At 44.9% G+C, this 25,367-nt stretch overlaps 1 protein-coding gene across 1 annotated transcript; it reads right to left on the bottom strand.

Moving 5' to 3' along the window:
* Positions 1 to 1,287: 1,287 nt before the first annotated feature.
* Positions 1,288 to 16,397, bottom strand: LOC311103642 (SH3 and cysteine-rich domain-containing protein 2-like). The gene is made up of 10 exons (XM_084145248.1): positions 16,046 to 16,397; positions 13,600 to 13,694; positions 11,234 to 11,324; positions 9,964 to 10,082; positions 9,419 to 9,488; positions 9,169 to 9,257; positions 8,972 to 9,060; positions 4,576 to 4,627; positions 3,965 to 4,102; positions 1,288 to 3,737 (listed from the first exon to the last, which is right to left on the bottom strand). The coding sequence occupies exons 1-10, from the start codon at positions 16,362 to 16,364 to the stop codon at positions 3,639 to 3,641; spliced, it is 1,161 nt and encodes a 386-aa protein (XP_084001374.1). The 5' UTR covers positions 16,365 to 16,397; the 3' UTR covers positions 1,288 to 3,638.
* Between the last annotated feature and the right edge of the window lie 8,970 nt (positions 16,398 to 25,367).

The raw sequence follows: 25,367 nt of genomic DNA, 5'->3' as shown, positions 1-25,367 counted from the left end.
AGTTGGTAGAGCATGGCGCTTGCAACGCCAGGGTTGTGGGTTCGATTCCCACGGGGGGCCAGTATGAAAATGTATGCACTCACTAACTGTAAGTTGCTCTGGATAAGAGCGTCTGCTATATGACTAAATTGTAAAAAGGCCTGTGGTGTTGATGGTATCCTGAATTAAATGATAAAATATACAGAGCACAAATTCCAACTGGCTATACTTAAACTCTTTAACATCATCCTTAGCTCTGGCATCTTCCCCAATATTTGGAACCAAGGACTGATCACCCCAATCCACAAAAGTGGAGACAAATTTGACCCCAATAACTACCGTGGGATATGCATCAACAGCAACCTTGGGAAAATCCTCTGCATTATCATTAACAGCAGACTAGTTCATTTCCTCAGTGAAAACAATGTACTGAGCAAATGTCAAATTGTTTTTTTTTACCAAATTACCATACGACAGACCACGTATTCACCCTGTACACCCTAATTACAAACAAACAAACCAAAACAAAGGCAAAGTCTTCTCATGTTTGCTGATTTCAAAAAAGCTTTTGACTCAATTTGGCATGAGGGTCTGCTATACAAATTGATGGAAAGTGGGGTTGGGTGGAAAACATTCGACATTATAAAATCCATGTACACAAACAACAAGTGTGCGGTTAAAATTGGCAAAAAACACACATTTCTTTCCACAGGGCCGTGGTGTGAGACAGGGATGCAGTTTAAGCCCCATCCTCTTCAACATATGTATGAACGAATTGGCGAGGGCACTAGAACAGTCTGCAGCACCTGGCCTCACCCTACTAGAATCTGAAGTCAAATGTCTACTGTTTGCTGATGATCTGGTGCTTCTGTCACCAACCAAGGAGGGCCTACAGCAGCACCTAGGTATTTTGCACAGATTCTGTCAGACCTGGGCCCTGACAGTAAATTGTAATTATAATTTTAGTCATTTAGCAGACGCTCTTATCCAGAGTGACTTACAGTTAGTGCATACATTTTTTCATATTGGCCCCCTGTGGGAATCGAACCCACAACCCTGGCGTTGCAATCTCAGTAAGACAAAAATAATGGTGTTCCAAAAAAGGTTAAGTTGCCAGGACCACAAATACAAATTCCATCTAGACACCGTTGCCCTAGAGCACACAAGAAACTATCCATACCTCTGCCTAAACATCAGCGCCACAGGTAACTTCCACAAAGCTGTGAACGATCTGAGAGACAAGGCAAGAAGGGCCTTCTATGCCATCAAAAGGAACATAACATTTTACATACCAATTAGGATCTGGCAAAAAATACTTGAATCAGTTATAGAACCCATTGCCCTTTATGGTTGTGAGGTCTGGGGTCCGCTCACCAACCAAGAATTCACAAAATGGGACAAACACCAAATTGAGACTCTGCATGCAGAATTCTGCAAAAATATCCTCCGTGTACAACGAAAAATAATGCATGCAGAATTAGGCCGATACCCGCTAATGATCAAAATCCAGAAAAGAGCCGTTAAATTCTATAACCACTTAAAAGGAAGCGATTCCCAAACCTTCCATAACAAAGCCATCACTTACAAAGAGATGAACTTGGAGAAGAGTCCCCTAAGTAAGCTGGTCCTGGGGCTCTGTTCACAAACACAAACAGACCCCACAGAGCCCCAGGACAACAACAACACAATTAGACCCAACCAAATCATGAGAAAACTAAAAGAGAATTACTTGACACATTGGAAAGAATTAACAAAAAAACTGAACAAATTAGAATGCTGTTTGGCTCTAAACAGAGAGTACACAGTGGCAGAATACCTGACCGCTGTGACTGACCCAAACTTAAGGAAAGCTTTGACTCTGTACAGACTCAGTGAGCATAGCCTTGCTATTGAGAAAGGCCGCCGTAGGCAGACCTGGCTCTCAAGAGAAGACAGGCTATGTGCACACTGCCCACAAAACGAGGTGGAAACTGAGCTGAACTTCCTAACCTCCTGCCAAATGTATGACCATATTAGAGACACATATTTCCCTCAGATTACAGAGATCCACAAAGAATTTGAAAACAAACCCAATTTTGATAAATTCCCTTATATACTGGGTGAAAAACCACAGTGTGCCATCACAGCAGCAAGATTTGTGACCTGTTGCCACAAGAAAAGGGCAACCAGTGAAGAACAAACACCATTGTAAATACAACCCATATTTATGTTTATGTATTTTCCCATTTGTACTTAAACTATTTGCACATTGTTACAACACTGTATATATATACATAATATGACATTTGAAATGTCTTTATTGTTTTGGAACTTCGGAGTGTAATGTTTACTGTTAATATTTATTGTTTATTTCACTTTTGTTTACTATCTACTTCACTTGCTTTGGCAATGTTAACATACGTTTCCCATGCCAATGAAGCCCTTAAATTGAAATTGAATTGAATTGAATTGAGAGACAGAGAGCGACAGAGAGAGAGAGAAGGTGGACTAAAGGAAAGTATAAGAGAAAATGCAAGCACCTAAACCTAAACCCATCACCAGTATCTGGAACATCTCACTGAAACCGGGATTATCTCTTTCATGGTCACCTCTTAAATGAATTACTATAATCATAGTAGGTGTCCATCTGTGATGATGTCATCAGGAGTGTGACACTTGTTCTAGTTCATCAGAGAAAGAACAAATGTTTTCTTGCATGCAGTGTCCAGGAATATTACCCCCCCCCCCACACTCACACAACACAAGTACATCCTCCTGATAAAGGTAACGTATACTAATACTAGGTTCTGTTTGGTCCTAGCAGAACTTGGCTAGGCATAAGCACACGACTGTGCTCTCATACTCCCTTAAAGACCTTTGCTTGAAAACAATACAGTTTACCAATTACAGACGAAAGGGCGTAGACGTCGGCTACCGAACTTCAACTTGCCCCAATAAAAAATGTTGCGTGCACAAACAGACAAAACAAAACCTGCCGAACACCAAAGCGAACAAAAAACGGCACACATTTTCAGCATAATATATGCGCGAAACGGCGCGGCACGTTTCGACTGGATAGTATGCGACAGCCTTAATCCTGCATTCTTCAGCCTCATGATATCCAGCCATAGAGGAGTGAAAAAGAACAGGTCCAATCACACACAGAGAACAGACTCACCAGCCAGAAAATAGTCTCAAAGTTCCTTCCTTCCTGAGGGCAGTTACTGGAGTCCACAGCAGCCAGTCCTTCGGTCCTAAAACTGTTACCGCTGTCGTGTGGACTACAGATAAACCCAGTTCACTAATACACTAATGTACATTACAGCAGGAAAACATGGGGCATTGGGGGCTTGGCTGGTCCTCCACAACACCTAGGCCAACCTACTGTGGAAGGGAAACCAACCCTTTCAAGTCCTGGTTGTCAGCTACTTTGGGGTGTAGGAGACAAGGTCAGCAAGGATAAGGCTGGGGCATCCTCCACATCACCTGTAATTCACAAGCTTAACTGTCACTGTTCCCCACTCAGTTTAGTAGGGTGGTGGGCCTCACGATGGTGGTATTGGAGGGGCGATAGTATGCCCCCGGACTGGCTGGTCCTCCTCAGGCCTTAAAGGGGTGTGTGGGGAGGTTACAGGGTGCTGGACAGAGAGAGAGACGGGGGGCTGGTACTGAGACAGAGGTTAGATCTCCTCAATGGATTCAGCAGGGACCAGTCCTCTCTTTTTCCCACTGCTCAGCTTCAGGAAACCCTCACTGTCCTCACTCTTCCCCACACAGATCTGACAGAGAGGGAGAGGTTCAGAGAGGGGGAGAGAGGGGGGGGGTGGAGAGAGAGAGAGAGAGAGAGAGAGGAAGAGGAGGGGGGAGGGAGAGAGAGAGAGGTAAAAAGAGACAAGGTTGTTTAGGAAGGTTCAAATAGAAAAGCAGTGGAAGCAGACAAGACATTTATGGTTTTGGCACAACTACAGGGCAAAGTAAGAAAGATGAGACAAAATGAATGTCTCACCTGATCCTCCTTCACTGGCATGTGGCCCATCCCTCGGCTGGCAGAGACAGGCTGGGTGACCCTCCACACCCTCTCCCCTGGGCGCACCCTCTGGACGAAGTTAGCAGGGAAGAAGCCCACCTTGTCTCCACTCTTCCCCTGTCACACATATGACACGTAGAGTAAATATGACATATTCTCAAATAAATAAATACAGTTCTGTATCCATGGTGACAAATACTTGTTTGGAGTTGGGTGTTCACAATTATGTTCTAATTTACTTTGCCTGGATGTGTATGATTTTTAGTGTTTTAGTATTGTTGTGAAGTGAGTGTATGTGTTTCTGTACCAGTGTTCTGTGCTCTAAGCTGAGTATTAGGCACTGAAGGGTTATTACTGAGCCTTGCACCTCTCTGACAGAGACTGAAAGCAACCAGATCCAGAACATTGAGAGTGACTGAAGCTCATTACCAACTGAATAAAAAGCTCTTTCAGGTCACAACGATAATGAATGTAACTATGTTTCCCTCTTAAAGTGATTTTCTGAGGAAATCATGTTTCTATTTCTGACTGCCTGGATGTTTAGGAGAGGCCAAAAACATTTACAGTGGTGTAGATTATTAATTGCCCACCTTCCACCACTCTTCATTAGAATCATCAGTGACCAGCACCCGATCACCAGGCCTGAGAGAGAGAAAGAAAGAGAGGAAGATAGGGGGGGGGGGGGGGGGAGAGAAAAAGCAGGGGAGAGAGTACATGAAAGCCAGCATTGAAAAAAGAGAAGAGAACCATATAGGGAGAGTGTGTGCAGGATTTCAAACAAATGTGACCACAGAGTATAGGGACTATAGACTGAGTACTGTACTCACTTGGGGATTAACTCCCCTCCCATGACTCATAGAGGTGGCGGCAGGTATCCTAGCGGTTAAGAGCGTTGGGCCAGTAACTGAAACGTCATTGGTTCGAGTCCCCGAGCCGACTAAGTGAAAAATCTGTCGAAGTGCCCTTGATTAAGGCACTTAACCCTAATTGCTCTGGATAAGAGCGTCTGCTAAATGAATAAAATGTAGGTAAGGAACAGGTGACTTTGATGCCTACACACAATGTTTAAAATAGCACCAATCTTTGGATGTGTAACTGGAGTAATAGTTCCAATCATTGGCACCTACTATAAAAATTATTTGCCCTTGCTATTTATTGGCAATGATACTGCAGCCGCTAACAGTCCAGCAATGACAAACATAATTATACTGGAGAGAAATATATTTTTATTTTCTGCAATAAATGTAGTCATAACTGTATTGTCATAGCTGGGGGTATTGCAATCCATACAGTACATATAGGTATCTTGGTTGTAAGCACGGTGTCTGAAAAACAGTAACTCTGTCTTGCTACCTCTCCATCTTTCTCTCTCATACAGACACACGCATGCCTGGACGCACGCACCCACGTATGTATGCACGCACATACCTGTGCAAACACACACACACACACACACTTTATACATACAGAATAACTCACAACTCACAGACCATAAAGAAAACCAAACGCACACGCAGACATGCATGCACAACATACAGCTGGCACAATGACCGTATAAGCGTGTAACCGACGTTTAAGGATGAAGAGCGACATGAAAATAAAATAACCGTCATAACCATTTAAAGAAAAAACATTATTATCATGATTTTTTGGGGGGGTGAAATGGCTAAAGAGAAGCTATCATCTTCACAGGACAGGATGAAGAGCATATATGATCGACGAGCTGAGCCTCGTCACTTTAGTCCAGGTGATCAGGTTCTGGCTCTGCTGCCAATTGTTGGTTCTCCTTTTCAAGCCAAGTTTCAAGGTCCATATACAGTGGTGTGCCAGTACACTGAGCAAAATGATCTAGTTGCCACTCCAGAACACCAACTGTGCCATGTCAATTTGTTAAAACCCTATTATGCACGTTCCTCTGAGACTGAACAGTGGGAGTCTACAGAGGATGGTAAGGCTGTTCTTTTGGCTGATACTGTTTATTCCCTGGGTTCTGGTCATGCTAGGTCTGTGCAGGAGCAGGAAGATGTTCCTGGTCCCGACGATTGCATACTGCAGGGTAGATTGAAAAATTCAGAGACACTGGAGATTTTAGATAGCCTTCTTACTCATCTACCTGTTGATGTGCGGAAAGAGATGGTTGCTCTGATTCGGAGATTTCCAGGGTTGTTTTCTGATACACCTACACGTACAAACTTAATAGAACATGATATTGACATTGGAGATGCTGACCCCATTCGTCAACAGTTCTATAGAGTTTCTTCAGAGAAACTGCGTTGTCTGGATGCTGAGGTCAGGTACATGCTGGAGAGTAAAATAGCAGAGCCTTCTTTCTCCAGTTGGGCTTCTCCCTGTATCTTGGTCAGTAAATCGGATGGAACAAACAGATTTTGTATGGACTACCATAAGGTAAACGATGTCACTAAGCCAGATTCATTTCCTCTTCCTCGGATGGAGGAATGCGTTGATCAAGTCGGCGCAGCTAAGTTTGTGAGCAAATTTGACCTGTTAAAGGGCTATTGGCAGGTGCCACTGACGAGTAGGGCACGTGAAATCTCTGCCTTTATTACACCTTTTGGTCTGTACTCGTATTCGGTTATGAGTTTCGGCCTGCGTAATGCGCCTGCCACTTTTCAGCGACTTATGAACAGGGTTGTCTCTGGTCTGGCCGGGTGCGCTGTTTATCTGGACGATGTAGTGATATATGCAGATACTTGGGAGGAACATCTGTCCCGTATTCAAGCCTTGTTCGGACGTCTGGCTGCGGGTCGCCTCACGATAAATTTGGCTAAATGTGAGTTTGCTCAGGCGACTGTTACATACCTTGGAAAGGTGGTTGGGCAGGGTGAAGTGAGTCCTGTTCGGGCTAAAGTGGTAGCTATTGATGCTTTTCCACCACCAACTACTAAAAAGGAACTGATGCGTTTCTTGGGAATGATTGGGTATTATCGTGGTTTTTGTAGGAACTTCTCTACTGTGGTCGCTCCCTTGACAGATGTGCTGAAAGCTAAGGCTGTGTACGTATGGTCTTCTCGTTGTCAACAGGCTTTTGAAGATGCAAAGGGGTTGCTTAACTCAACTCCGGTGCTGGCTGCTCCTTGTGTGGATTTGTAATTTACCTTGCAGGTGGATGCTAGTCATGTGGGGGCAGGTGCAGTTTTGCTGCAAGCAGATGTGGCTGGGGTTGAGAGGCCTGTTAGTTTCTTTTCCAAAAAGTTTAACCATTATCAGTTGAACTATTCGGTCATTGAAAAAGAAGCATTAGCACTCATATGGGCGCTGCAACACTTCGAAGTGTATGTCGGGTCGGGAGTAATACCTATTGTGGTCTACACCGACCATAACCCTCTCACCTTTTTGAGGTCCATGAGGTGTCCTAATCAGAGGATAATGAGATGGTATTTATTTTTACAATCCTTCCATCTAGATGAGCGGCACATCCGGGGGACTGATAACGTAATTGCTGATGCGCTCTCTCGTGCGCCCTGTTCCTGAATATTGATGTGACTGACCATTGTTTGGTTTTGTCATGTTCTATCTTTCCTGTTTGTCCCCTCCTAGTCTTGTGTTCTTCTTTCCTATTAAAGGTTGCTTCCTGTGTGTAAAGGATGCTGAGGTCTGGGGAGGAGGATGATGGTTGGGGCAAGTGGAGGTGTGAACATGTACAATTTGTCGGTTTGGGACGCAGGGGCTGGTACGTTGGTCCGGGGTCCTTGTTGGTCCCCGGTTTTATGGGGGAGGGGGGTGTGACGACCTCCCACTCTGTCTGCCGTATTCTCTCTCTTTGCTCTTGTTTCCTTATTAGGATGCCGGTGGGCGGAGTTGGGAGGGTCGTCAGCTACATGGGAAACACCTGGGCCGGGTGTGTCCCAGCATAAATGGACCTCTTCCACATTCATGGGGGAGACTCTCTCCAGGCAGATACTTTGACTTTGGTTGTGGTATTTTTGTGGCTTTTTGGTTGTTGCTTTGGCACCTTTCAACACCTTTCCATATTACATTTATGCATGCAAACACTCACTTACACTACTGATTACTGATTACACACACCATTGTTATTTGATTTAGTTTACTTTAGTTAATAAATATATACTTTGAGTATTCCTTGTCTCCACGTGTCTCCCTTTTGTTACGAACTTGAGCCGGTTCGTGACAACAAGCACACAACACTCACAAACGCATAAACATTAATCAGACTGATGTACACAGACTATCCAGTTTCCACTGTCCTATATACAGAGCTAGTGTACTGTACTGTCCTATATACACAGAGCTACTGTACTGTCCCCATTACACAAATTCTCTATATGCAGTCCCTTGGGTGTCTGCTCTGCTCTCCCTGCTGCCCTATTTGATCGTCCTGGCCTGTCTCTCTCACACACACACACACACACACACACACACACACACACACACACACGTGAGACACCAGATGGCTGTGAACCATCCCCATGGCGATGTACCTCTTTTTTACCTGCACCCACAGCTCTTCTCCTCTCCCTAACACACATCCTGATCTTTATACTCCTATCTTTCCTCCCTCATCCCTTTCCTTCCTCCTCTTCCTCTCACTCCCTTCTACCCTCTTCTCTGTTCTGCTGACATTCTTTGCTTCTCTTTCATCTCTCCCTTCCCCCACCACGCTGTTCTTTCCTCTCCCCCTGTGCTCATGTCTGTTTCAAGCTGTTCTCTCTATCGAGTCCCTCCATATTTCTCCTCATGCTTTCATCTCTAATTCATTTTCAGTGTCTTTATTCATCCCCCCAAAGCGGGCTGTGTGTATTTGTGGGCGGTGATGGTCGTTGTGTTTTATAATTAGCAGGCTGCACCTCCTTAAGGGTTCCTTCACATTGTCCCTTCTACAGATGGTAAGGACGTTTTAATCTTGAAGAAATGACAGATGCAGTAAAATACTGGGAAGGACACACATGCACTGAAGGGCACACACAAACCCACAAACACACAAACAGACCCCATTCGTTCACTCACTCTAGTCCGAGGTCGTTGTGCTCCTGAGGCAGGAACTTGTAGAGCGCTACATAAGTGTGGATAGAGTGAACCTCAATACGCTTGGGCACCTGGATGGAGGCAGACAGGGAGAAGGAATACAGACGGAAATGTTTCAGTTAAATATAGCGTCTCTGAACATAAGGTCAGCTAGCAGGAAAAGGACTGTGTGTGTCTACCTTCACACTGGTTTCCTCCACAGGCTCCTGGAGCTGCTCACTGCCCCCATCCTCCGGTTCAGTCTTCTCGTTTTCACACTGAGGCAGATCTGACAGACAGAGGAGATGGGTCACTCAGCCTGAACGATCAGGTCAGACAGGACACGTCACCACACACAAGCAAGCATGTACATTCTCAAGACACACACACACACAAATACATGAGGGCACACACATGCATGCAAACACACACACACACACACGTTCTTACCCCCCGTCTCCTGTGGCATCTCCTCCTCCATGCTGTACTGCCTCTGCCCCCCCTCCTCTCCTCCTTCCCCCTGAGAAACAGATAATAAAAAAAGAGAGGATTTTAAGAAAACAAATCATAGAGGAAAAGATGGAACAGTGTGAGAGAGGACAAACTCTGGACACATCGAGTAAAACACTAAACCCTGTTCTTTTCAATTATTCAGGATGTACAATGTGTTTCTGTAGTTTTCTCTGTCATAAACATATACCAGCCATTCTCCCTCCCTTAAACTATAATTCTCAGCTACAGTATATCTCTATGACTCAGAGCCTGAGAATCTGTTCTCAGTCAACTTACCTGGTATAATAAGGGTTAATCATTTATTTTTATTTTTTATCAGCCTTCCTGTTGTACGGAACCACAACAGAACAAAATAAATAGGCTCACATGCAGGTGATGGAACATGTGAAGATCGATACAGGGTCACATGAAGATGAAGCCACCATCTATAGAGTCACTAATTAACAGGCTGTGTCCCCATGGTACAGGTGGTGACGTCATACCTGGCTGTGCGTGGGCGACTCGGTCATGCTCCCAAAACTGGAGCGGCTCATCTGGGCCAGGGACGTCCCATAGCGCAGGGCTGCGTAAATAGGGTCCACACCACGCCCCCGGCCTGCCCCTGAAAAATCACATATATTAAAACCTTTACAGGGACACACGCACAGACACACACGAGTGCAAGCAGGCACACACACACACAACCTCTTAGAAGCAGCATCACAGATTGGGATCATACGTATAACTGCCATCATAACTGCCATTAAGGGAGGCCCTGTCCAGAGCTCTAAATATAGCTTTAATGACACAGTCCCAGACAGACAGTGACATACTTAAGATCTGACAGAGGGGCACCAGTAGGCTCTTTACAAGTTTGTACATTGGTATTTTCAGGAAGTACATTGTCGTTTCAATGTTTTGTGAGATGAAATTGAAGCATTAGTGGTAGAGGCTGTATTGAGTTCATGTTTTTTCAGAGTTTCAGTCAGAGCGATTTGGGACTGGTTCTCTATTCCAGGTAGAGCTCCATCAATTTAAACCTAGAATTAACTAAAACTAAACCAGTCATTTCCCTGCTCAACAGTCACTGTAATGGAAGCCAGATGGGCTGTTCTGTCTGACCTGATGTGTGTGATGACAGGTGATATTCCCAGCCTGCCTTGGCTCAGAACCAGACCCAAGGTTGTGTCCCAAATGGCACCATATTCCCTTTATAGTGCACTACTTTTGACAGTGCCAAGGGGATAGGGTCCCATTTTTGGTCAGAAGCCCAGACGTCAGTGACAGACCTGGGGTTATGGTGGTGGAAGTGAGGGGGCAGGTTAACTGAACACGGATGGATGGCTGGAGGAAGGAAACAAGGAAAGAAGGAAGGGACAGTAGGTGGAATGAGAGCTGACCCTTATCCATATGGATCTATTCTATAGGGTGAAGGACAATAATCACATCCACTTCCTCGGGGTGCTAGGATGGGACACACACATGCAGATGGACATGTGGGGCGGCAGGTAGCTTGGTGGTTAAGAGCGTTGTGCCAGTAACCGAAAGGTCGCTGGTTCTAATCCCCGCGCCAACTAGGTGAAAAATCTGTCGATGTGCCCTTGAGCAAGGCACTTAACCCTAATTGCTCATGTAAGTTGCTCTGGATAAGAGCGTCTGCTAAATGACGTAAATGTAAATGTAAAGAATACACACATGTATTCATGCACGACACCCCACACCTGGATGCAGATACACAAATCCACACACACTTTCTTTACCGGGCATGCTCACCTTGGGTGGGCTGCACCTCTTTGACGACAGCCAGTTGTTCGTTGACCAGCATGGGAGAGCTGAAGTTCCGTTTGAATGCCCCGACCCCAGACTAACACACACAGAGGAGGGATAATAATCAGGATTTTCTGTTTAAATTCATTCATTTTTATAGCCTGTGTTGCTGGTTTTTTTATTCAGCTAATTTATGGAATTACATTACAGTAATTGAAGTAGAGAGAGAGGATGAGATAGGGCGGACTTAGCAGCAACTGTCTGCCAAAAGTCAATACATGAGTATCTTGAAAGAAACAAGATTGCTAACGTCACTGTGTTTTCTCTGGCTTAATTGTAAATCAATTAAACCTGCTGCAGGGGTCTCAACACGCGCACCCACACACGCACGCACACACACACACACACACACACACACACACACACACACACACACACAGCCTACCTACACTATCACAACTGCACACAGAACACACAAACAGTTTCACACTGAATTAGGCACAGGGACTGTTTCAATGGAGATATTGATTTCCCTGTGTGCTGACATTGAGATGAGCTATTAGCACTGTCATTATACAGGGGCAAAGGAACAGGGATGAATGGCGTTTCTTTGTTCCTTTCAAAGATATTCTGGCTCATCGTAGATAATCCTTCCATATCTCTCTCTCCCTCCCTCCCTCTCTCACACACCCTCTCAACTTCTCAGTACAGTATTTTATTCTCCATTCAACAGCTCCTGAATTTCTCAGTGAATTTCAAACAATGTTGTTCAGGGACCTGACTTCCCCTACATACCAATGGCATCTACAGTGAGGGAAAAAGTATTTGATCCCCTGCTGATTTTGTACGTTTGCCCACTGACAAAGAAATGCTCAGTCTATAATTTTAATGGTAGGTTTATTTGAACAGTGAGAGACAGAATAACAACAAAAAACTCCAGAAAAACGCATGTCAAAAATGTTATAAATTGATTTGCATTTTAATTAGGGAAATAAGTATTTGACCCCCTCTCAATCAGAGAGATTTCTGGCTCCCAGGTGTCTTTTATACAGGTAACGAGCTGAGATTAGGAGCACACTCTTAAAGGGAGTGCTCCTAATCTCAGCTTGTTACCTGTATAAAAGACACCTGTCCACAGAAGCAATCAATCAATCAGATTCCAAACTCTCCACCATGGCCAAGACCAAAGAGCTCTCCAAGGATGTCAGGGACAAGATTGTAGACCTACACAAGGCTGGAATGGGCTACAAGACCATCGCCAAGCAGCTTGGTGAGAAGGTGACAACAGTTGGTGCGATTATTCGCAAATGGAAGAAACACAAAATAACTGTCAATCTCCCTCGGCCTGGGGCTCCATGCAAGATCTCACCTCGTGGAGTTGCAATGATCATGAGAACGGTGAGGAATCAGCCCAGAACTACACGGGAGGATCTTGTCAATGATCTCAAGGCAGCTGGGACCATAGTCACCAAGAAAACAATTGGTAACACACTATGCCGTGAAGGACTGAAATCCTGCAGCGCCCGCAAGGTCCCCCTGCTCAAGAAAGCACATATACAGGCCCGTCTGAAGTTTGCCAATGAAAATCTGAATGATTCAGAGGAGAACTGGGTGAAAGTGTTGTGGTCAGATGAGACCAAAATGGAGCTCTTTGGCATCAACTCAACTCGCCGTGTTTGGAGGAGGAGGAATGCTGCCTATGACTCCAAGAACACCATCCCCACCGTCAAACATGGAGGTGGAAACATTATGCTTTGGGGGTGTTTTTCTGCTAAGGGGACAGGACAACTTCAACGCATCAAAGGGACGATGGACGGGGCCATGTACCGTCAAATCATGGGTGAGAACCTCCTTCCCTCAGCCAGGGCATTGAAAATAGGTTGTGGATGGGTATTCCAGCATGACAATGACCCAAAACACACGGCCAAGTCAACAAAGGAGTGGCTCAAGAAGAAGCACATTAAGGTCCTGGAGTGGCCTAGCCAGTCTCTAGACCTTAATCCCATAGAAAATCTGTGGAGGGAGCTGAAGGTTCGAGTTGCCAGACGTCAGCCTCGAAACCTTAATGACTTGGAGAAGATGGACAAAATCCAGCATCAGCAGTATCTATGCACACACAGCTGTACGCGTACGCACAAATGCATACGCACGCACACACACAAAAACACAGGTGCATACTCACTGCCCATTCCTTATATGTACCCATACTGTTAGCACTTTTTTACTGCATACATGGGCAGGACCTTGAGAAGCACTAACTCAGCCTTGGGGCCAGTACTGCAGGGGGAGTGTGTGTGGGGAAGGGGCAGTGGGAAGGGGGGGGGGGGCGGGGGGACGGACGGACGGACGGACGGACGGACGGACGGACATACCTTTCCATTGCATGGCTGCTGGGACAATTCTGAGGTGCACCACAGGTGAGCGCCCATCTTACAGGTTTTACACCGAAGACCCTGTTTAGAGTTACCTACAGACAGAGAGAGAGAGAGAGAGAGAGAGAGAGAGAGAGAGAGAGAGAGAGAGAGAGAGAGAGAGAGAGAGAGAGAGAGAGTGTGGGGGTTAGAGAGAGAGAGAGAGAGGAGAGAGAGAGAGGTTTGGTGTAGAGAGATAGAGAGGTAAAAAGAAAAGAGGAAAGAGAAGAGTTAAAACAAGGACAGACACCTGTGAGGAAGAGACAGAATGTAGTAATAAATAAGGTTGGCATGTGATCAGAGCAGGTTCCTGTTTGATGTAAATCTCATCTCAGTCACCCAGAGAGGGTTGATCAAGCACTGCCCTATTTCTATTGTGCTGGCACTGCCTGCTGAACTAAGCAGTGCATCATCAACGGTCCTTCTCAAAACATGGAGAGACTCACAACCAGCTGGAGGCATTTGGGTTCTATTTGTTTTTTAGTCACACCAATTCTTATCAAGCACTGTCTTAGAAACAAGCGTAGTTAGAGTGGATAAATGTTCTTTGTCCTTTTTCTTGATATAATTAGCTTTGCGTTTTTCTTTTATATGTTGGAGAGAGAGAAGATAATCCCTAAGACATTCAGCTGCATTGTTGAGTCATCCAAACAATTTATTTCCAGTTAAAGGTTTACTTATTCACTGGTGCCAAACATATTGTTTAGAAGGATTTAGTCTAGAGCCCTATGATTACCAATCCATGACAAAGACGTGGAAACACAAACCAAAAAAACATTAATTGAACTGAATCTTCTATTTGCTCTAGCTCAGTTACAAACTGCACTAGGAGACTGGGAGAGAGAGGAGAGACTGGGAGAGAGAGAGGATAGACTGGGAGAGAGAGGAGAGTGGGAGAGAGAGGAGAGACTGGGAGAGAGAGAGGATAGACTGGGAGAGAGAGGAGAGTGGGAGAGAGAGGAGAGACTGGGAGAGAGGGAAGCGACTGGGAGAGAGAGATGAGAAACTGGGAGAGACTGTGAAAAGAGAGGAGAGACGGAGAGAGAGGAGAGATGGAGAGAGAGAGGAGAGACTGGGAGAGCGAGAGGAGAGACTGGGAGACTGGGAGAGAGTGGAGAGTTGGAGTGAGAGAGGACATACTGGGAGAGAGAGGAGAGACTGGGAGAGAGAGGAGAGACTGGGAGAGAGAGGAGAGACTGGGAGAGAGAGGAGAGACTGGGAGAGAGAGATGAGACTGGGAGAGAGAGGAGACTGGGAGAGAGAGGAGACTGGGAGAGAGAAGAGAGAGAGGAGACTGGGAGAGAGAGAGGAGAGACTGGGAGAGAGAGAGGAGAGACTGGGAGAGAGAGAGGAGAGACTGGGAGAGAGAGGAGAGACTGGGAGAGAGAGGAGAGACTGTGAGAGAGAGGAGAGACTGGGAGAGAGAGGAGAGACTGGGAGAGAGAGGAGAGACTGGGAGAGAGAGGAGAGACTGGGAGAGAAAGGAGACTGGGAGAGAGAGGAGAGACTGGGAGAGAGAGGAGAGACTGGGAGAGAGAGGAGAGACTGTGAGAGAGAGGAGACTGGGAGAGAGAGGAGAGACAGAGAGACTGGGAGAGAGAGGAGAGACTGGGAGAGGGAGAGGGAGAGAGAGAGAGGAGAGACAGAGAGACTGGGAGGGAGAGAGGAGAGACTGGGAGAGAGAGAGGAGAGACAGAGCGACAGAGAGACTGGGGAGAGAGAGGAGAGACTGGGAGCGATGAGGCAGGCTACAGGACAGCTGGATCAGCTGGTGCGTTGAAGAAAAAACGATGATGTAAGCAAACACAAGCACTAATAGCTTTTGCAATCAATCTTGGTGACAGGAAGTAGATTTAGCAAAGAGGAAAAGAGTATGAGAATGTTAAGGGACCTCTACACACGCAGCAGCATATCAAATCAAGGGCACGTGAACACACTAACTAGACTTGCCCTCAGCTTCTCAATCCAACCATACTGTATGTTTTATGTCCGAAAACCAAGGATACACACATGAGCGGAGTGAAATACCATTTCTATGGTACCTCTGCTATTCTCCTGCATAAATTCCAATTATAGTCCACCTAATGTTTGCTTCACTGTTATCAATATTACATTGTTATTACTATTGAATAGGAATTAAATTATGTGAGTAAATTCAACTAATTATTCCAGTCATTAGCTACCTAGTCAAGTGCTGCCTTTGAAGTCTGTTCACTTAGTAGTCAAGTGGATTCTAGTGTAATGGATAGTGGCAGTGACCTAATAAAGTAGTATTACTGACCAGCTAGAAATACAAGATCAAGCAACCAGGATAAATGTCTGAATGAAGCAACTAACCCTACATAGACACTGAGGCCTAACCAGGTTGGTAGTGCCGAGAGGCCTGGGAGTAAAGTAGGCACCTTACCCACGATCAGGTGCTTGCAGAGCTGGCAGTGGGTGGGCTTGCGGAAAACGTGCTCCTGGAAGCAGTGGGTCACCTGCGTCAGGGGGCGGGCCGGGGGCGGGGCCTTGGAGGACAGCGAGGGGGAGGGGCTTAGAGACGGAGAGTGGGAGCAGAGGGAGGGGTTAGGGCTGAGTGACGGAGAGAGGGAGGGTGAGCGTTCACTGGCGAGGGGAGAGCCAGGGGGCGGGGAGGGGGGTGGTGGGTCGGTGATGAAGTCTGGGGGGAGACGGGCGTCGCTGTAGGACCTCTGGAAGAAGTTCTCCACACTCTTACTGCGCATCAGGGTCTTAAAGGAGAGGGAGCGCTTCAGACGCTGGAGCTGCAGGGAGGGAAAGAGGAGGGAGGAGAGCAAGAGGAGGATTCACAACAGATACCAACACGTTAGGGATTTAACAGGTACAATAACAGTTGTTCCCCAAGAGGACAAACAAGCAATTTTCCATTACCAAGTCGTTTCCATAAAACAGGTAGTTCCATAAACAAGTAGTGCTGTATAACTGTTTGGAGAGCTCACAAGGCCATCCGTGTGCAATACCATTTCATGGAAAACCGACAGCACAAAAGGACATTAGCACTCACATGGGAAAGATTAATTTGTGAAATCCCATTTAGTTGGGTTTCATGTAAGGTTGTTAGCGGTAACCCACTGGGCACAGACGTCAATTCAAAGTCTATTCCACGTTGGGACTGAGCCAGTTAACCCAGCAGCCTTATCACCAGCTATCAGCAGCCAATCTCCTGGCTCCTTATCTGATTCAGTACCTTTACAGGGCCTATTGATGATGTCGTCACACCAGCCTGCCTCTGGCTCATTGTCAGTACGGGTGCTGGGCTTAACATACACACACATCACACACACACACACACCTATGCATGCAATGCACACATACACACACACACACACACACACACACACACACACACACACACACACACACACACACACACAGGATTATACACACAGCATCCTTACCCCACATACATGACGTGACTTTCATTCATTCCTTATCAGCTCTATTGACCAAGCTGTTCCTGCATGACTGATAAATGAACACATGTCCAAGCCATCACTCCTGTATCCTGTCTCTCTGTCTCTCCAACTTGCATTGATTACCTAAATAAGTACATGTCCCCTAACTGACTGATGAGCTCCCCATGTGCAGGTTGACTTTTATTGTCATGAATCTTGTGCTGTAGGCAGAACTGAACAATTCCTGCTAGATGGGCCATCTGCAAAGTCAAAATTGGCTATTATCGTAAAATGTCATGAAAACAATGTATATTTTGGTCTTAATTTAAGGGTAGGTCAAGGCATTAGGATTAGCAGTGTGGTTAAATTTAGGGTTAAGGTTAGGATTAGATTTAAAATCAGATGTTATGACTTTGTGGCTGTGCTAGCTAGTGACCACTGCAGAGCTGCCTCCAGGGCAAGATTCATGACAATAAATGCCAACCTGCTCCTCAGGCCCGAGATATTGATGATAATACATCATGAGTTAGGTGTTATGGATGGTGCTGTGGTGAAGTATCTGTCACAGAGACACCATAGAGGTGACTGGAGGAAGAAGAGCTAGCAGAGAGAGGAGAGCGTTGTCCTCTCTGTCTGAATCTAAAAGAACAGACAGTATAGGCAGACACACCATTGATCCACCACAGACACAGCTCCCTGCACTGTGCGTGCGAATGCACACCGGCACACACACACACACACTCTCTCTCTCTCTCTCTCTGTCCGTCTGTCTGCTGCTAGCAGAGCTTACGCTTCTGTTTCTCAGGGAATAGGAGATGAAAACAGTTTGTCCAAAGAGAGCGTGTGAGTCATAAAGACAGATAGTTACCCAGTGTTCCTTTGTACGTGTTATTGAGCATAGAAGTGTGTGTGTGCTTGTTTGTGTCAAGTGTGTGTTTCTAGCCGTGTCAAATATTTTGACTACTGTTGCTCATCTGAGTCTATGAGGATTGAGAATTGAAGTGGAGAGGCTGTTTGGTTTGACACACCTGTCAGTGCAGTGCTCCCTACGTAGCTACCATAAGGTGTGGTGCAGTGCGTCATGCGTTTGTACAGAGCATGTTAACTCAGAGGAAAGAAGCGTTGGCGTCATAGTAATGAAATCTAGATTCTATTACTATGGTTGGCGTAGCCTGCTGCCTGCACCGTGCTAGAACATGTCTCAATTAGAGCTTATCTAATCAAGCCTCTGTGCTGATCTTCCCAGATAGCACTCTATTCCCTTTATAGTGCATATGGTCCGTGGTCAAAAGGTTCACCATAGATAGAATAGGGTGCCATTTGGGACGCAGCCAAAGAGAATTCCTTGTTAACCTCTATTTTAATATTAGCTGAGAGGTCCACAGCTTATATTTCTGAAGCAACGCCAAAATTAACATACAGTACTTCCAGTTCGCTTTATGCATAGTAATCCGCAAGGCTCCAGTTCATAATGAATGTTTGATGTACTTTCTATGTGTATTATGTCCTTTGCATTCAAAACCCACGTGACCTAGCTACTGTACACATCCAACCCCGGCATATATATGTGTGAACTAGTCCCTTAACTGCCCTATTCAATGCCTATCCCCTGCAATTTCATGATAATATCAGGCTGGCAATCATGTCAGAAAGTCTAGGGAAAGTCTTGCTACCACCAGTTTCTCTACGTCCTGTGTAGTCAAATGGGTCGTGCGTCAGCCAGGATAAGAGAAGGCCTGCCTCAAAGGAAAAGCTTTCTTTCTCTCTCTGTCTTTTCATTTCTCTCTCTCCCTTTCTCTCTCCGTTTCCCCCCTCTCTGCCATATATCATGGGCAACCAACCCCCACTTCAAGAAGAATCTCTCTCTAGTGTCTGTTTGTCTAACTGTTCAACTCACAGGTCAAAGCTGTGCTGAGCACCGAACACTGTTGCAGCCCTGGGAGAGAGTTTATGGACAGCTCTCAAAATGAAATACAAGGGAACAAACAGAACACACAAACACACAGCAACATCTCTTGGGAATTGCTCTGTCTGGAGATGTAAGAGAAACGATTGGCAGACGATACAGTATAAATAACCTGCTGGGAAACTTCCCTAAGTCTAAATGAATAATGTCGGAAGAGACGCCATACATGTTCGCACGCTGCCCACACACGCACGCACGCTGCTGCTAGGTTCAGTCGGTGTTATATTGAGTTCTCTACCCTGCCAGTGGGGAATTGGAGAGAAAATGTAAACAGAGGACTCATTTAAAATGCTGACAAGAGACCTAACATTAGTCTAATGAAGATACAAATATCTGCAGAGTCTGTGTTGATGGAGGAAGCGGTGGGGATGCAGATGCTGTGTAGGTTGATGATGTTGATATGAAACAAGAGCAAAAACAGGTGGCCAGAGAGGATGAGGAATAGTGAGGAAAGACACAAATGATCACGCTATGCAACAGTGTTTCTAAGGTCCAATTAAATGCAAGGGAATCCTATTGTGAGATGATTAAAGTAGCCAATCAGGTACTAAGGGTAATATAAACACTTTTGTTCTTTATCATATATGCAAGAAAAACAGAAGGGATATGAAACTGTTGAATGTATGTAGATTTCACTGCTAGACTAAAGCTGCTCATTATGCATGGCAACGGCACAGTCCCACTTTGAATGAGAGATGCAAGAGCACAGTCTCTCTAGCTCTCTCTGCACGCACACACTTATACACACACACACACACACACATTGTTCAAACAATGGGCACACACAGAGCACACTCACAAACACGTTTTCTCCCCCTCTCTCTCTCTCTCTGTATTTCTTCCAGACATACTGTGCTAGGCTGTGTGAAACCAAACTCCAGATAAAAGGATAGCTGCTCTACCTGGCTGGCACCTCCACCCCCATTCCCCTCCTCTCTTCACCTCCTCACATCAGCAGTACCTGCTCCTCTCCTCCGCCCCCTCACCCAGACACCCTCCATCACCTTCACAGCTCATCACCCGCCCATTACACTCTCCAGTCACTGTCCACACGCTAGACACCAATACACAGTCACTGTCAATCACAGAGGGAGAGGGAGACAGAGAGAGAGAGAGAGAGAGAGAGACAGAGACAGAGACAGAGACAGAGACAGAGAGAATACTTCCACCCTGCTACCATACAGCAGGTAAACGCAAGTATTTCCCGTGACTGTGCATCAAAACTAAATGTCTACCTGGCCCACCACTCCACCCTGGATGTGAACAGCCTTTACGACCAAATCCACCTATACAGGGCAGCAGTGTCCACCTTCGCCCGGACCCTAAAGGATATCGCCCTCAACCGCAGACCCAACACCTCACACAGGAGCAACAGATCAACAGACACCCCGCCCAGACCAGCGAGACACTCTCCCAGACCTGCGGGGTATGTACATAGTCAATGGTAGGCTTCAAGGGGACTCCTATGGTAGGTACACCTATAGCTCATCTCTTGGCAGTAGTACTGTAGACTACTTTATCACTGACCTCAACCCAGAGTCTCTCAGAGCATTCACAGTCAGCCCACTGACACCCATATCAGACCACAGCAAAATCACAGTCTACTTGAACAGAGCAATACTTAATCATGAGGCATCAAAGCCAAAGGAACTGAATAATATTAAGAAATGCTATAGATGGAAGGAAAGTAGTGTCGAAACCTACCAAAAAACAATTAGGCAACAACAAATTCAATCCCTTTTAGACAACTTCCTGGAAAAAAATGTCCACTGTAATAGTGAAGGTGTAAACTTGGCAGTAGAAAACCTAAACAGTATATTTGACCTCTCAGCTTCCCTATCAAATCAAAAAAATCTCTAACAGAAAACCGAAGAAAAGTAACAGTGACAAATGGTTTGATGAATAATGCAAAAACCTAAGAAAGAAATTGAGAAACCTATCCAACCAAAAACATTGAGACCCAGAGAACCTGAGCCTACGCCTTCACTATGGTGAATCACTAAAACAATACAGAAATACACTATGGAAAAAGAAGGAACAGCATGTCAGAAATCAGCTCCATGTAATTGAAGAATCCATAGACTCTAACCACTTCTGGGAAAATTGGAAAACACTAAACAAACAACAACACGAAGAGCTAACTATCCAAAACGGAGATGTATGGGTAAACCACTTCTCCAATCTTTTTGTCCCTATAACAAAGAACAAACAGCAAAAAAATATACATGATCAAATGTAAATCTTAGAATCAACTATTAAAGACTACCAGAACCCACTGGATTCTCCAATTACATTGAATGAACTACAGGACAAAATACAAACCCTCCAACCCAAAAAGGCCTGTGGTGTTGATGGTATCCTCAATGAAATGATAAAATATACAGACCACAAATTCCAATTGGCTATACTTAAACTCTTTAACATCATCCTTAACTCTGGCATCTTCACCAATATTTGGAACCAAGGACTGATCATCCCAATCCACAAAAGTGGAGACAAATTTGACCCCAATAACTACCGTGGGATATGCGTCAACAGCAACCTTTGGAAAATCCTCTGCATTATCATTAACAGCAGACTAGTTCATTTCCTCTGTGAAAACAATGTACTGAGCAAATGTCAAATTGTCTTTTTACCAAATTACCGTACGACAGACCACATATTCACCCTGCACACCCTAATTGACAAACAAACAAACCAAAACAAAGGCAAAGTCTTCTCATGTTTGCTGATTTCAAAAAAGCTTGACTCAATTTGGCATGAGGGTCTGCTATACAAATTGATGGAAAGTGGGGTTGGGGGAAAAACATACGACATTATAAAATGTACACAAACAACAAGTGTGCGGTTAAAATTGGCAAAAAACACACATTTCTTTCCACAGGGTCGTGGGTTGAGACAGGGATGCAGTTTAAACCCCACCCTCTTCAACATATATATCAACGAATTGGCGGGGGCACTAGAACAGTCTGCAGCACCCGGCCTCACCCTACTAGAATCTGAAGTCAAATGTCTACTGTTTGCTGATGATCTGGTGCTTCTGTCACCAATCAAGGAGGGCCTACAGCAGCACCTAGATCTTCTGCACAGATTCTGTCAGACCTGGGCCCTGACAGTAAATCTCAGTAAGACAAAAATAATGGTGTTCCAAAAAAGATCCAGTTGCCAGGACCACAAATATAAAATTCCATCTAGACACCATTGCCCTAGAGCACACAAAAAACTATACATACCTCGGCCTAAACATCAGCGCCACAGGTAACTTCCACAAAGCTGTGAACGATCTGAGAGACAAGGCAAGAAGGGCCTTCTATGCCATCAAAAGGAACATATAATTTGACATACCAATTAGGATCGGGCTAAAAATACTTGAATCAGTTATAGAACCCATTGCCCTTTATGGTTGTGAGGTCTGGGGTCCGCTCACCAACCAAGAATTCACAAAATGGGACAAACACCAAATTGAGACTCTGCATGCAGAATTCTGCTAAAATATCCTCTGTGTACAATGAAAAACACCAAATAATGCATGCAGAGCAGAATTAGGCCGATAACCGCTAATTATCAAAATCCAGAAAAGAGTCGCTAAATTCTATAACCACTTAAAAGGAAGCGATTCCCAAACCTTCCATAACAAAGCCATCACCTACAGAGAGATGAACTTGGAGAAGAGTCCCCTAAGTAAGCTGGTCCTGGGGCTCTGTTCACAAACACAAACAGACCCCACAGAGCCCCAGGACAAAAACAACAACACAATTAGACCCAACCAAATCATAAGAAAACAAAAAGAGAATTACTTGACACATTGGAAAGAATTAACAAAAAAACAGAGCAAACTAGAATGCTATTTGGCTCTAAACAGAGAGTACACAGTGGCAGAATACCTGACCACTGTGACTGACCCAAACTTAAGGAAAGCTTTGACTCTGTACAGACTCAGTGAGCATAGCCTTGCTATTGAGAAAGGCCGCCGTAGGCAGACCTGGCTCTCAAGAGAAGACAGGCTATGTGCACACTGCCCACAAAATGAGGTGGAAACTGAGCTGCACTTCCTAACCTCCTGCCAAATGTATGACCATATTAGAGACACATATTTCCCTCAGATTACAGAGATCCACAAAGAATTAAAAAACAAACCCAATTTTGATAAACTCCCTTATCTACTGGGTGAAAAACCACAGTGTGCCATCACAGCAGCAAGATTTGTGACCTGTTGCCACAAGAAAAGGGCAACCAGTGAAGAACAAACACCATTGTAAATACAACCCATATTTATGTTTATTTATTTTCCCATTTGTACTTTAACTATTTGCACACTGTATATACAGTGGGGGAAAAAAGTATTTAGTCAGCCACCAATTGTGCAAGTTCTCCCACTTAAAAAGATGAGAGGCCTGTAATTTTCATCATAGGTACACGTCAACTATGACAGACAAATTGAGAAAAAAAAAAGAAAATCACATTGTAGGATTTTTTATGAATTTATTTGCAAATTATGGTGGAAAATAAGTATTTGGTCACCTACAAACAAGCAAGATTTTTGTCTCTCACAGACCTGTAACTTCTTCTTTAAGAGGCTCCTCTGTCCTCCACTCGTTACCTGTATTAATGGCACCTGTATGAACTTGTTATCAGTATAAAAGACACCTGTCCACAACCTCAAACAGTCACACTCCAAACTCCACTACGGCCAAGACCAAAGAGCTGTCAAAGGACACCAGAAACAAAATTGTAGACCTGCACCAGGCTGGGAAGACTGAATCTGCAATAGGTAAGCAGCTTGGTCTGAAGAAATCAACTGTGGGAGCAATTATTAGGAAATGGAAGACATACAAGACCACTGATAATCTCCCTCGATCTGGGGCTCCACGCAAGATCTCACCCCATGGGGTCAAAATGATCACAAGAACGGTGAGCAAAAATCCCAGAACCACACGGGGGGACCTAGTGAATGACCTGCAGAGAGCTGGGACCAAAGTCTACCATCAGTAACACACTACGCCGCCAGGGACTCAAATCCTGCAGTGCCAGACGTGTCCCCCTGCTTAAGCCAGTACATGTCCAGGCCCGTCTGAAGTTTGCTAGAGTGCATTTGGATGATCCAGAAGAGGATTGGGAGAATGTCATATGGTCAGATGAAACCAAAATAGAACTTTTTGGTAAAAACTCAACTCGTCGTGTTTGGAGGACAAAGAATGCTGAGTTGCATCCAAAGAACACCATATCTACTGTGAAGCATGGGGGTGGAAACATCATGCTTTGGGGCTGTTTTTCTGCAAAGGGACCAGGACGACTGATCCGTGTAAAGGAAAGAATGAATGGGGCCATGTATTGTGAGATTTTGAGTGAAAACCTCCTTCCATCAGCAAGGGCATTGAAGATGAAACGTGGCTGGGTCTTTCAGCATGACAATGATCCCAAACACACCGCCCGGGCAACGAAGGAGTGGCTTCGTAAGAAGCATTTCAAGGTCCTGGAGTGGCCTAGCCAGTCTCCAGATCTCAACCCCATAGAAAATATTTGGAGGGAGTTGAAAGTCCGTGTTGCCAAGCGACAGCCCCAAAACATCACTGCTCTAGAGGAGATCTGCATGGAGGAATGGGCCAAAATACCAGCAACAGTGTGTGAAAACCTTGTGAAGACTTACAGAAAACGTTTGACCTGTGTCATTGCCAACAAAGGGTATATAACAAAGTATTGAGAAACTTTTGTTATTGACCAAATACTTATTTTCCACCATAATTTGCAAATAAATTCATTAAAAATCCTACAATGTGATTTTCTGGATTTTTTTTTCTCATTTTGTCTGTCATAGTTGACGTGTACCTATGATGAAAATTACAGGCCTCTCTCATCTTTTTAAGTGGGAGAACTTATACAATTGGTGGCTGACTAAATACTTTTTCCCCCACTGTATACATAATATGACACTTGAAATGTCTTTATGGTTTTGGAACTTCTGAGTGTAATGTTTACTGTTAATATTTATTGTTTATTTCACTTTTGTTTACTATCTACTTCACTTGCTTTGGCAATGTTAACATACGTTTCCCATGCCAATAAAGCCCTTAAATTGAATTGAATTGAATTGAGAGAGAGCGAGAGAGCGAGAGAGAGAGAGAGAGACCCAATTGCCAAAGCACATGCTACCTGCGGCATATCTGGAGCTTTTCCAGTGAACACATAATCATATGATACATGGATGTTTCCTTCTCTTTGCACTGCTTCCTCCCTGCAGTGCGCCACAGTCCTACAGCAGTGCATCCCTGTCAGTGACAGGCAAGACGTCACATCAATAAACATCCAAGCAGTGAAGGTGTTACACCAATTAATGCCCCCCCATCACT

This window comes from Coregonus lavaretus, assembly GCF_964263955.1.
Source record: "Coregonus lavaretus genome assembly, chromosome: 28".
In the NCBI taxonomy this organism is placed as follows: Eukaryota; Metazoa; Chordata; class Actinopteri; order Salmoniformes; family Salmonidae; genus Coregonus; species Coregonus lavaretus.
This window is presented reverse-complemented; position numbering and strand designations above follow the sequence as displayed.